The sequence below is a fragment of the Dermochelys coriacea genome, chromosome 2 (genome assembly GCF_009764565.3).
Source record: "Dermochelys coriacea isolate rDerCor1 chromosome 2, rDerCor1.pri.v4, whole genome shotgun sequence".
Lineage (NCBI taxonomy): Eukaryota > Metazoa > Chordata > Testudines > Dermochelyidae > Dermochelys > Dermochelys coriacea.
In genome coordinates this window covers 42,000,551-42,014,179 of record NC_050069.1, presented here as the reverse complement: position 1 = coordinate 42,014,179, position 13,629 = coordinate 42,000,551, and the positions used below count along the sequence as shown (strand labels likewise).

The following is a 13,629-nucleotide window of genomic DNA, read 5'->3' as shown; positions in this document are numbered from 1 at the left end:
TTCTCTATGTATATAAATCTCCCCACTGTATTTTTCACTGAATGCATCCGATGAAGTGAGCTGTAGCTCACGAAAGCTTATGCTCAAATAAATTTGTTAGTCTCTAAGGTGCCACAAGTACTCCTTTTCTTTCAACATACAAGCAGAGCGATCAGGATGAAAACTGGCAAACATCACGTTAATTACATGTTATTTTACAGTTTGTTCTTTGCTTTGTTCTCATGTATTATATGGAGGATGGGCTTATGGGGAAAGTGTCACAAATGAGTTAATAGGAGCACAGGATTAGGAAAAAGGAAGGAACAGGAGGATGTATATAAGTGGGAGGGATGGTGGGAATTGAGAGAGGTGGGAGGAATGGATAGAAGGGAGTAGATAAATGAGAATTGTGTAGTAGAAGCACAGTTAGGAGGAGAACCAATCAGGAGCAAGGGGAAAAAATGTCCAACTTCCAAAGTGAGGCAGTCTGATTATGTCACTTGTATCCAGGGTGTTCTGAAGGTGATTGAACCATTGCCTTCTCCTAAATTTCAACTCTCAATCACTGTGCAAGTGCTATCTACCTCCTACCCAAAGGTGACAGTATTTCAGTGGGGTTTATATGTATATAGTTTTTGAGAAGCTTCAGTATAAAACATTCTACATAAATGGAAAACATCTTAGAGGATTACCCAAACCTCAGGACCAGAAAGAATGTATGTGCCAATGGGATTTTGGCATCTGCAACAATTCACCTTTTTGATTTTAACAGCATCTTGTTCTCCTGTAAGAATTTTTTAATCAGCAGCTGCCTGCTCCCCCATTACCATGACACTCAGACAATACCGGTATACTATTTATAGTATTCTCGTTAGTCTTCATCCAGAATTCCCCAGTTAACATCTGCACACATCTGGATGGAATCTGGCAGGATGATATTAATGCAGAAACCAGAATGTGCATCTTTTAAACATGGCTAAAAATGGAGTTGCAGTTATTGAAGGATTGTCTCCATGAATGGTACCTAGTAAAACAGATACTCAGAGTTCCTCTTTGGTTTACAACATTTAATATTTTGCTGAATTGCTAAGAGACTTTTTTAAAAAAAAAAAAGGGCAGAAGAAATTCAGAATATTCATTAACTCTATTAAATTCAATGGTATAAGCAACTAAAATGTGCTGATTTCATGAAACCATGTGAACATATAAATGCTGCAATGTTGTGTAGAACATTGCTGTACTTTCTTTATACCTTGTATCATTCCAGTTGGTGCTCATCAGGTGTGTTTTGAATCAGTAGGGTGTGGAATTAGCTCCTTCAATTTTTTTTTAAATGTAATTAAGTGCTTAATGTTTGTACAGCTTTTGGAAGCTGTAAAGTGCTAAATGTTTTACTAATATTTTTTTCAGCCTCTAGTTTCATTTTTTTTCAGCTTATTTTAAACTTTGTGCAGTTTGAGTATTTTGTTTAGGAGTGCTCTGATTCAAAGCAGGACCTTCATGATGGCAAACATGCTTGTACTGATAGAGCATCAGCTTGTAGGTTAACTAAAATAGCTTTGGTAAGAAATGTTGTATGGTCAAGGCACATAACTGCCTAAGAAGACCAAATGGGCTGTTTTCCAGATTCTACCTCAAACTTCTAGTGTGACTTGAGCTAGTCAATAATATGATGTATGGAAAACGGAATTAAAATTGAAGAGATATCACTTAAATGCTATGGGGTTTCCTGGCCCTCCTTGCAGACTAGGGGACTTTGCTGGGAAGTATGCAATCGGAGTCAGTTTTGCAGATAGACAGCCTGGAGTAAAGTGGGCTGAATTGTGACTCTGTTTTAGGGAGAACCTTGTTTTCTCTCCCTGTTCTGGGACTTGTGTGTTGTTCTAATGCTAATGTAATTATTGCGGCTACACCGTACCCCAAAGCCCTACAGTGCCACTAATGTGCCGGGGTACCGTGACTTAGAGGCAAGCACTATAGGAGCCAATGGGTCTCAAAAATAACTTGTGGTAATAACTAAGTGGTGGTATTCCCTTTTTACAGATAGGGTACAAAAGCACAGTGAAGCCAAAATTACCAAAAATGTCAAATAATTTTAGATGCCCAATATGAGACACGCAGGATCACACAGAGGTTTTTCAAAGTACTTCCCATTTTGTAGCACTTCATGTATTCAGAGCACGATCCTCTTGAGCACCTCTTCACAGGAGTGGCCACTCATGATACCCCTTCTTCCTTGGTGCAGTCATTCCTCTTCCTCAGCACAGTCCCTCCTCTTCCACCTCCACACAACCTCCCCCAATCCCTCCTCTTCCTCAGCATGGTCCTTTTTTCCCACCTCTGCATGAACTCCTGTGGCCCCTCTTCCTCTGTGCTTTCCTTTGTAATCCTTCCTCTGCTTGACCACTAGTCATCCCTCCTCCTCTTCCCTGGGCCATCCCTTGTGGATGTTCTTCCGTCTTTTTCCATGCACACTGTCATAATGGCTCCTTCTCTGCAGGGTCCCTCATGCTCCCTGCTGTTCCTTCCTCCATGCAGTCCCTCATGGTTCGTTCCTTCTCTTTCTCCAAATGATCCATCATGAAGGGGCTTTCTTCCTCCACACAATCTCTCATGGCCCCTCCTCTTCCCCCATGTGATCTCTCATGGCCCCTTCATCTCTGCATGTTCCCTCATAATCTTTCCTCTGCAATGTCCCTCATGGCCCCGACTCATCTTCCTCTGCACGACCCCTTGTTGTGGCCCCACACAAACCTTTGTGACTTCCCCCTCCATACAATCCCTCAAGGATCCTTCTCTTCCTCATCCTTGTGGTCTAATCCTCTGCATGATCTCTCAAGGTCCTTTCCCTTTCTCCTCATCAGTGCAATCCTGTACAGCCCCCTCCCCACTTCCTCCTCTGCACAATCCTTTGAGCTGAGCTAGTTGGAAAATTTTAAGAAATAATTCTTACATTACCCCTTACTAGGGGAGTGGATGCCTCAGGGAATTGCTAATAAAATATGGAGCCTTTCATCTGTAGGTCATTGGGTTTTAATCCAGCTCATTTCAGAAGGGATTAAAAATTGCCCCCTCTGATATTTGGTGGCTCCTATTTGAGATGAGTTTCATGGGACTGTTCTAGCTCCACCATTCCAAACTCACAACTTCACTTTGCACTTAATGGTAGACTCAGCAGAGAGGCCAAGAACTGCATAGGGCAATAGAGACTAAACTGTTCCTGTTAGTCTGAGAGGAAGGCCCCCCATAGATCAGGACTGAGGTATGATGACTGGCCAGATTATATGGAAAGCTTGGTGTCTGCTGCTGTGTAGATAAAGAGAACTTCATTCACCATGGCTTTCTAGACAATGCCTTTCACCAGCACTAAATTCCCATAATCTTTGGAAGATGATGTTTTTGATTATATGCTAATTAACCAACTAAAAGTATATAATTTCACACATAGGCCACACAAAACTTGGCAGGTATGCCAACAAAAGAGGGCTTCGGTCTGCCTAGCTAACGTCATTAGAAGACGTGGTGTTCCTATACTGTAGGAACTCCTTGTTCTGTTGGCGTATGCTGCATCTACACTAGGCAGCTACGCCAGCATAGCTATGCTGGCAGAGGCTCTGTGGCCTAGACAATGTTTTAGACCGGAAGAGATGGCAGGAGGCATTCTCTCACAAATGTATTACTAGCTGAGCAAGAGCTACATTTAAGGAACAAAAATTGTCCTTAACATCCAGCCTGAATAGCAGATATGAAAGAGAAAATGGGAAGGCACCTTCCGTCCCCTCCCCCCCCAGCCTATAGAGCAATTGCAGCACTGCTGTGATAAGGCTATCGGTCTACTGGCTGAGGTAGCCATGCACTCTTGTGATGAACCCACCTCCTCATGAAATGGGTATCGGAGGATCCACATAGCAACAGACTCCCTGCTGCCAGTGGCACTGAGCTCCTTGCCAGATGTGCAGTCCCCCAGGAATTTTGCCCCAACTCTTGGTGCACCAGTTCTGTTTCCAGGGGAGCATCTGCAGCCTTGGAAGAGGGAACAGTAAATTGTGAAAAAAATATCTGAGGGGTTGTTTGACAATAATCATGGTGAAACAGAGAACGTCAACAGGGAGAGGAGAGATGATACAGGAGGGAGCAAAGAAATATGTTCATGAGATTCCATGTTTCAATCCTGCTCTTTACTTTAATCGCCTGCTTCTATTTTGGAATGCACAGTCCTGTTTTCTTCTGCTGCATGCCCTGGGGAATGCTATACTGAAGAGGTGAGATTTCCAGGGGACATTTCCATTTTCCCTGAAAAATGCAATTGATATGGGAGATCATCTTAGCAGAAAGAGGCCCAGATCCTCAAAGGTATCTAGGCACCTAACTTGCAAAGATTTTAATGGGAGTTTAGGTGCCAAATCCATTTGAAGATCTGGGCCAGAGTCCTTGAAATAACTTGGGTCAAGCCTATTAACAGCTTTGAAGAATAGTATGAGAATATTACATTGGACTTGGTATTCAGGGGATAATCCAGGTAGTATCTGGAGTTCTGAGGTACTCATTCCACCCTGTAAAGCTGAATGTCACAGACTTGCACTGAAATAACAATCTCAGTTTTAATTCACACCTTTTGTTGTTATCGTGGAAGGCATTGTGTTTTGGAATAAAAATCTCCTATTTTGATTTTTGTTCTTTTATCAATTTAAGAGAACTGAACAAAGACACTCTTCAAATAGGGTTGGCTAGCTAAGGCAGCTAACGTGGCTTTAAAACACTTTTTTTTTTTTAATCCCCTCGAATCTAGATAAATCTATTTCCCAGAACTGTGCTGTTATCATCAGTGCTGCTTGGTGGTGTCAGTGCTGCTTTTAAATAGCTCTGGTCCTTGTCAGGGTTCAATCAGTTATATTTTGGAATTTGGCCTTGGCATGAGTTCTTGCAATCTTTTCCTGCATATGCTAATTATAATAGTACTAATACCTAGCTCTTGTATAAAGTGGACTCCATTTATAAGAATCACTAAATTAAGAATAAAAGAAAAGGAGTACTTGTGGCACCTTAGAGACTAACAAATTTATTTGAGCATAAGCTTTCGTGAGCTACAGCTCACTTCATCGGATGCATTCCAAGTGAAGTGAGCTGTAGCTCACAAAAGCTTATGCTCAAATAAATTTGTTAGTCTCTAAGGTGCCACAAGTACTCCTTTTTCTTTTTTGCAAATACAGACTAACATGGCTGCTACTCTGAAACCTAAATTAAGAATCAACCGCATAGTTATCAAAATCATTCCTATACTAATAAAATACACTGCCTGTAAAAATCAGCCACTTATATGAATCAAATCATCCAGGACAGATGTGACTCTTAAAAAAGGAGTACACTGTAGTTTGTGTGTTGAAAAGTGTGTACATTTTTATTGCCTGAATGGTAACCTCAGAGTCAAAGAAAATACTTTTCTCAAGTAATTACATTGTTTATTTTGTATTTAAAATGTGTGTCACTTCTGCAAGTTAATGATGCACAAATTCCACCATTGTTGGCTGATCATTTTCATGTATAGGGCCCAATTCTGCCACCTTTACACTCAGAGTAGCACTTTAATCAATGGAACTACTCATAGGTCCTACTCATCATGTTAAGGGTGGCTGAACTGAGTCTATAATGAACACTATATAGTATTCATATCAAAGCCTTTCATTAGATGTGTACAGTGTATCCTAAAGCACCCAGGGGCTATATACCGCCAAGCTTTCTCATTTTCAATTAAATCAACATTTACTCATAAAAGCTTACCAAAACTATGTTAAATAGTTACTGGTAAAAAGCCCCAATTTTTCTGCTTGTGATCACCATGAACTCTCTTGGCAATCTGTAAATTACAGATAATGAAGCAGCACTTGGTGCCAGTCTACAGAGTTGGTAACATGGAGCAAGATATTTCACAAAAAAATACTGCCAGAACTTTTATTGCCAATAAATATTTGCAAATGAAATTTTTTTTTGTATTCACAATATAAAAGCAGAGACATCAGTATTCAATGTCATCAGAGCTGTAATTATACTATTAAAATAAATGAAAAGTTTATATTTGTATTATGCCCTAATTTCTTGACTACTGATGTACCCAATGCATTTTTAATAAAAATATGATGAGATGACTGCAGGTAGTATATGATGACTGTAGTTATGAAAACCATTGATAAATAAAGATACAGATGGAAACAGTGGGCCAAATTAATCTGTGGTGTAGCCTCATTGACTTCAAAAGAATTTCATCAGAAAAGAATCTGGCTCATAGACAGTGGAATGCAATTGTCAGCAAAAGCCAGGAGTTAGGATCTGAGGGTTGAAATCCTGTATGAACTCGAGCGTCAGATTTCTCAAGTGTCCAGCAGTCACAACTGGGGTCAGATTTTCAAAAACTCAATTTAGGCACAAAAATAAGGGCCAGATTTTCAAAAGAGTTTAGCACCTGACATGATGACCTTGTTTGACAATTTGGCCGATTGTGGGTGCTGAGTCCTGTTGAAAATCTGGCACTTAGTAACTAATTAGATGTCCCACTAAGTAAAAACATATAGATGTTACTTTTAAACCAAAAAAGCATCATGCACAAATACATTAAGGTGTAAAGAAACCCACCCCAGCACTTAAGAGAGCTGCTGATCTAACCCTTAAAAGTAACGATGGTCTTTCTCACAAAATTCAAGAGATTTAGAAGTATCCATTATTGCTTTCAAAAGTACAGTGTGAAATTACTAAGAGCATAAGAACAGACATACTGGGTTAGACCAAAGGTCCAGCTAGCTTAGTATCCCGTCTTCTGATACGGGCCAATGTCAGGTGCCCCAGAGAGAATGAATAGAACAGGTAATCATTAAGTGATCCATCCTGTCACACATTTCCCAGCTTCTGGCAAACAGAGGCTAGGGATACCACCTCTACCCATCCTGGCTCGTAGCCATTGATGGACTTATCCTCCATGAACTTATCTATTTCTTTTTTTAACCCTATTATAATCTTGGCCTTCACAATGTCCTCTGGCAAAGAGTTCCACAGGTTGATTGTGTGTTTGGAGAAATACTTCCTTTTATTTGTTTTAAACCTGTTGCCTATTAATTTCATTTGGTGACCCCTAGTTCATATGTTATGAGTAAATAATGCTTCCTTATTTACTTTCTCCATACCAGTCATGATTTTATATGCCTCCATCATATCCCCACTTAGTCATCTCTTTTCCAAGCTGAAAAGTTCCAATCTTATTAATTTATTTTCATACGGAAGCTGTTTCATACCCCTTGTATTTTTTTTTTGCCCTTTTCTGAACCTTTTCCAATGCCAATATATCTTTTTGAGATGGGGTGATCACATCTGCATGCAGTATTCAAGATGAAAAACTAATCAAAGTCTGATTTGTCTGTCTTATTTTGCAATTACAACAGATTTTCCCAAGGTCTCGTCTATACACCAAATTCAGCTGCGGGGACAGGAACGAGATGGTTACTACGGTGACTTTGCTCAGGTGTAATTAACTACACAAGATGAAAGGCAATCAAGCTCTACACACAAAACTCCCACAGCTGTTATCCTGAGCTCTGTGTGTACTTGTGTCTGAAAGCAGACTTTGGCCTACTATCTAAGATTATCAACAGAATAGAATACACAGAACTACTAAAAAAAATTCTTAAAATCTGTGAGGTAGTGACTGAATTTTTCCGTGTTCAAGTTGTGCCATCTCTTCCTCATTCAAATGGAGTTTGACAAGTTGCAATCTGAAATAGAGATTACAAGTACAGTACTGTTAACTCACTAATATACATATATTCTTTGCAGCATGAGGGGCCATGATGATCTCTAGCCACTTGCCAGCATAATATACAAGCTGGTACTGCCCATACTGGCAATCTCACCATGTCATTCATTCAGGCACAAAAATTCTTCGTAATGAAGAGCAATGGTCGATAAGAACTTTTGATCTGAGTTGAATTTATCTGGAGAGGAGATATTACTGACAGGCTAGACATCGCCCTCCTTACTTCAACAAAAATTATTTTTCCAGGTTTTGATTAAAACAAAGGCAATTTAACATTTAAGGCCCAACTCTGTCCTCAAAGTCAATGGGAATTGTAGGCTCACAATGAAGGGCAGCAGACAGTTAGCAAAGAGTGTGGCAGGAGGAGGGCTAGTGGAAGAGCCCCTCAAAAAGTAGGGATACATCCTGGCCCCCACAACAGACGGGAGGGGCGGCTGAGAGTCGGCGGGGCACTGTGCTTCCCTCTCGAGCAAGCAAGGGGCTACTGGAGTGCCCCACCCTGTCAGTGTGTAACTCAATGCCAGCCCCTCCTAGCGGCAGCGTGGGCTCCAAGGCTCCTCGGGAAGAAAATGCTTCAGTGGCTCGTGGTCACGCCCCGGGCCCCCGCACCAGCCGGGGCTCGCGGACCCTAGGAGCATGGGGCAGGCGGCAGCCAGAGCTCTCAGTGCCACGTGGAGCTGGCGACTCGCTCCGCCCCGCTGGAGAGGGGGGGGTAGATTGACAGCTCTAGGGAGGGAGCGGCTGGAGCCCTGGCGAGGGGGAGAGCAACAGCGCACGCGCCCGTAACTCCCCGCTAGACGGGACCTGAGGAGGGTGCACGCGCCACTTTCCCGCCCCTACGTCGCCCTGCGCCCCGCGTGCGGCGGGACGTTGCGCGGCCGCCGTCCGCCGACGTTCAGCGGAGCCCGAGAGGTGACGTTGCACTCCAGCCGGGGGCGGGGACAGAGCGAGACGCCGCGGAGCTGAGCGGGCAGCTCCCAGCGACTCCGTCCTGCCCTCAGCCGCAGCGGGCGGCCCGGCTGCGGGTCCCGGCTGTGCCCCTGCGGGCCCGGCAGCGGGAGATGCGCTCGGCTTGAGCAGCCGCCCCGCGCTCGGTTTCGGCCCCTCCAGGGTGGGAGCGGCGATGGCTGCGCGGAGCTGGCAGGAGGCGCTGGCCCAGCAGGCCGAGGAGGCGTCGGCCCGGGTGCGGGACGCGCTGTCGGTCGGGCTGGGCCTGCTGCGCACAGAGCTGGGTCTGGAGCTGGGCCTCGAGCCGCAGGGCCTCCCGAGCTGGCTCGTGCTGCTCACCACAGCCGCCCTGGGGCTGCTGCTGCTGCTGGGGCTGTTCTGGGCTGTGGTTTGCGCAACGGGCTCCCGCAGGAAGCAGCCCCGGAGCCTGGCTGGCCGGGAAGAAGATGACGAGGCGGCAGCCCTGGGCCTGACAGGCGGCGGCGTCCCCAACAAGGCGGCTCCGGCCGCGCTGCTGCTGAAGGCTGAGGAGCAGAAGAAACGGAACAAGAAGAGACTTGTGGAGAAAGGGGCGGCCAGGGTGAGCGAAGGGGCGGCGGTGGGGAGGGGGTCTTGCTGGCGGGGGAGGGGGTACCGGGAGGGGGCTCACTGACGTGGGGGGCTGGCTTCACAGTGGCATTTGGAGGTGGAAAGAAGCATGATCCTTAATTTGAGCAGTTTGTTTCGGATTAAAGTAAAACTGCCACAACATTCTTGTTTTAGATGTTTTGTTTATACCGAGAGTTTGAAAAACTTACCATAGTTCTGCAAGGTAGACGCTGGTGTGAGAGAGGGCTGCTGGTGAAGTCCAGGGGCAAGCAGTCCTAGTGCTGTAGGTTTCCTAAGTAGCTGCAGGGTGAAACTGATTTGGTATTTGCATGTTTCTTTGGATTATGACTAGCTCATGTGAGATTGCCTATTTCTTGTCAATTGCTTTACTACTTGGAAAGCTTTGAGTAGCAGTAAATGCATTGAAGCTTTTTGCCGGGAGATGGGACAGCATTCGTTCATCTTCAGGAATCTTTCTAAGAAACCCTGAGGTCTTGAGATTTAATTACCTTTTAATTTAATAAAGCTTTAACTTTACAGAAGTTAGCGGTTTACCCCTCTTCACTCAACAAGCTTAGGTTTTATTTAGGTTAAGTTTATTACGGAGTCCAAACAAGTGAACTGTAAACAGTGGCAATAAGCAACAAACTTCGAGATTGAGTTGACAACTCAAAATTTTGCACGTCTCATTGAAAAGATAGAGCAAAATCAATAATCCATAGAGGAACACACTTTAATAATCTAAAAGCGATTTCTAAATGAGGAAAGGAGTATTTGTGGCACCTTCGAGACTAACAAATTTATTTGAGCATAAGCTTTTGTGAGCTACAGCTCACTTCATGGGATGCTGTAGCGCACAAAAGCTTATGCTCAAATAAATCTGTTAGTCTGTAAGGTGCCACAAGTACTCCTTTTCTTTTTTCTAAATGAGGGAGACTTGGTGGGTGTGATAAGTACACTAAGGATAATCTCAGGTAAGTAAAGCTGTTTCTTAAGAAACCACTTTAAAGTTCAGGATTCCATTGCATTTTTTTGAGTCTTTAAATATCACAGTGTGTAGGTAACTGTCTGTTTATGATATTGTAAAATAGCTGTAGCCATGTTTCATCCCAGGATATTAGTGACAAAGAGGGTGAGGTAATATCTTTTATTGGACCAACTTCTGTTGGTGAGAAAGACAAGTTTTCAAGTCACACACAGTTCTTCAGGTCTGGGAAAGGTGTTTAGAGTTTCACAGGTAAATGCAAGGTAGAACAGATTGTTTGGTATAAATAGGTAGTTCATATTCTAAAGCACCATTCAAGGTTGAGTGGCCAGTTAACATCTCAGTCATAGGACAAAAAGATGAGGTTAGTGGGTTATGGATTGTTGTAATCAACCATTAATCCAGTGTGTCTGTTCAATCCATGATTTTTAGTGTTTAGCAGAGTTATGAATTTAAGCTCCCAGGCTTGTCTTGTGAAAGTATTGTGCAGATTTCCCTTGAGGATGAGGACTGATAAGTCAAACATAGTGATTGCTTTGTGAAAAGTGTTCATCTACAGGTGTGTTTTGTCTTTTATCATTTTCCTCTGCAAGTTCATTTGAGAGCATAGTGATTATCTGGATTCACCCATGTAATTGTTGAAGCATTTAGTGCACTGGATAAGGTATACAACATGTTGTGATAGGCGTGCGTACAATCCATGGATCTTGAAAGGTGTGTTGATCATTGTAGCAGTGGAGATAGGTCTTCAGGTTTTGCATCTCTTGTGGCAAGGTCTGGTGCTGCTTTGAGTTGGTGTGTCCTGGTTTCTGGGGAGTTTGCTTCAGACAATCCCCCACCATCATCATCAGAAGACCAAAAGTGGGGGTTCAGGAAAGATTTCTTTCAGGATGCGGTCCCCATCAAGTTTGGGTTGTAGTTTGTTACCTACCACCTCAAAATGGAACCCATGTGGTGCATCATCAATCTCCTCCAACCATACACCCCTAGTTATTTCTGTATTGAAGCAAGTTCTCTCTTGGGGTATTGGGGTGGTCTGTTCCTTGAAGTGATCTACTTCTCTGGTGGAGCGTCCTTGTTTCGTGAAGGCAGTTTTAAGTGACGTTTTTCCCAGACCTGAAGAAGAGCTCTCTGGGGCTTGAAAGCTTCTCTCACCAGCAGAAGTTAGTCCAATAAAAGATATTACCTCATCCACCTTGTTTTTGATATTGCTTGCTTTGCTGTACTTTCACCTAGAGAGCAAACTAATCTCATGCATCTAGTTACTGCACACCCTTCTAAAGCTCTTCCTTTTTTGTCAGAGGTTTGGGTCTTAGACAGGTTGGTCTGTAGCTTTCTGCTTTGGCTAAATAGTTTTAATACTGTTTTTGCCAACATAGGATGGAAGAAAGTGGAGTAGATGTCATTTGATCTGTTATAAACTTGCCTTTCAGTTGTCTCTCATAAGATCTAAATAAGTGAGAGTGTAACTGATGATCTGCAAAGTGGAAAATTGGGCTGCTTATACCTTTTTCCGGTTCTTTGCTATGTGAAGAAGAATGGATAAGCGGGTATTCCTCCTTTTTTTAGAATTAGAAATTAAGGTCTTCACTCCTGGAAAACTCTATGGTGACCAAGAACCAGTGAAATTATTACCTTTTAGGAATCCAGAGTGTGAAAGCTGAGAAACTGGAAAGGGAGGGTATTTATTCAGACTGTTTAAAACTTTGATTAATTACCATTTTAGAGAGAGGGTATATTTGTTAATGATTCAAAATCCTGCTTATTCAGTGAAGGCACACGCATCTGAGTCCACCAGGATGTCCCCCAGCAATCAGGAAAGAATAGACTTGACATTCTTTATATATCTAAGGAAAAGCAAAGCAAAAATAATTAACAATGTTTGAGGCCTTCTTCATCAAGAAACAAAAGGGACCAAGCCCACTTACTAATTCAAACACGCATCCTTCCACCGAAGTACTTGAGTTTTTAATAAGTGTATTATCTTCTATTATTTTTAATTCCCGATGAACATACATCATTTGTTAAAGAAAATGCACATACTGAATCCATAAATATATACACACACACAATGATGCATGTAATTAACTATGTTGTTCTTTATTATGCATCTAATCCAGTTAACCCTATTTCTCATGAAAAAAAATCATCAGGATCTGTCCCAGTAGTTTGTTAATCCTTCCAGGGTTGTCAAATTTTAAATAAGGTTAAATATTTTAAACTGTAGTATCATTTTAAAATTTAAATTTAAATTTAAATTTGTTAGTCTCTAAGGTGCCACAAGTACTCCTTTTCTTTTTGCGAATACAGACTAACACGGCTGCTACTCTGAAACCTGTCATTATGCAAGGCACTGAATTTAGCCGTATAGAGTGGAAAAATTTGTTAGTCTCTAAGATGCCACAAGTACTCCTTTTCTTTTTGCAATACTCCTTGCAACTTAAAGGAATAAAACAGTTGTGTACTACTTACCAGTATGCTAGTCAAATAATATCCAATCTAAAGTTTCTAATATAAATTAATGTTAGTTAGTCAAATAGCCAAAACTATTTAGTGAGTATATTTGATTGACAGTAGTAATGTCCAGTAATACCTTTGCTACTAGCCAGAGGACCAAACTTACTAGCCATAGATTCAAAAGATGGGGATAGCTCACTGTTTGGAGTCAACATCCAGTGGAGAAGTCAATCTCTGCCTCTGCCAGGTGCTTGAAAGAGGAGTCTATAGGGATTATTACCAAGGTATGCTGTCCCTGGACCTTGCTTGTGAGGGCTCCATCTTTCGTCTCCTCTGCTTATGAGATGAGTAATAATCCTGAAGCACATGCCTTCTCTTGCTGCTGGCAAGGAGCACAAGCATTCTCTTTATCTCCTCTTAAGACTTATTTTTTTTTCACCTCCGATCCCAGAGCCTCCTGGCTCCTGCAAGGTTCAGTGGGGTTCTTTGCTAACACCGCTCTGCTTTCTAGCTGGTGCAAGGGGAGTGTTACTCACTTTCCCATAGCCTTCAATCTTAAACTCTTTTCTCCACTGAACAAAGCTGGGCTAATAACTGACTTTTCAGTTCACAGGCAGTTTTGAAAAAAAAATTCAGTTTGAATCAAATCCAACAATATTTCAGAAAATTGAAGAAAAAAATTGTCCAAATGAAACACTCTGTTCAACCCAAAAGGAATTTTTTGATTCTTTTTAAAAGGTTAGATTCACAAATCAGCTGGAGGATGAGGAAGTAGTAGTAGTGTCGCCTTCATCAGTGTCCAGTGATTAAGGCACTCCCGTGTGATGTGGAATTCCCCCTGTCTGTCTGATGTTGAACACAAGTCTCCCCCATC

At 42.5% G+C, this 13,629-nt stretch overlaps 1 protein-coding gene across 1 annotated transcript in view; it reads left to right on the top strand.

Moving 5' to 3' along the window:
- Nucleotides 1–8,601: 8,601 nt before the first annotated feature.
- MTDH (metadherin) overlaps nucleotides 8,602–13,629 on the top strand; it is a 49,612-nt gene continuing 44,584 nt past the window's right edge. The window contains 1 exon segment of the mRNA XM_038390168.2: nucleotides 8,602–9,305. Within this exon segment, the coding sequence (XP_038246096.2) occupies nucleotides 8,901–9,305 (405 nt within the window). The 5' untranslated portion in view covers nucleotides 8,602–8,900.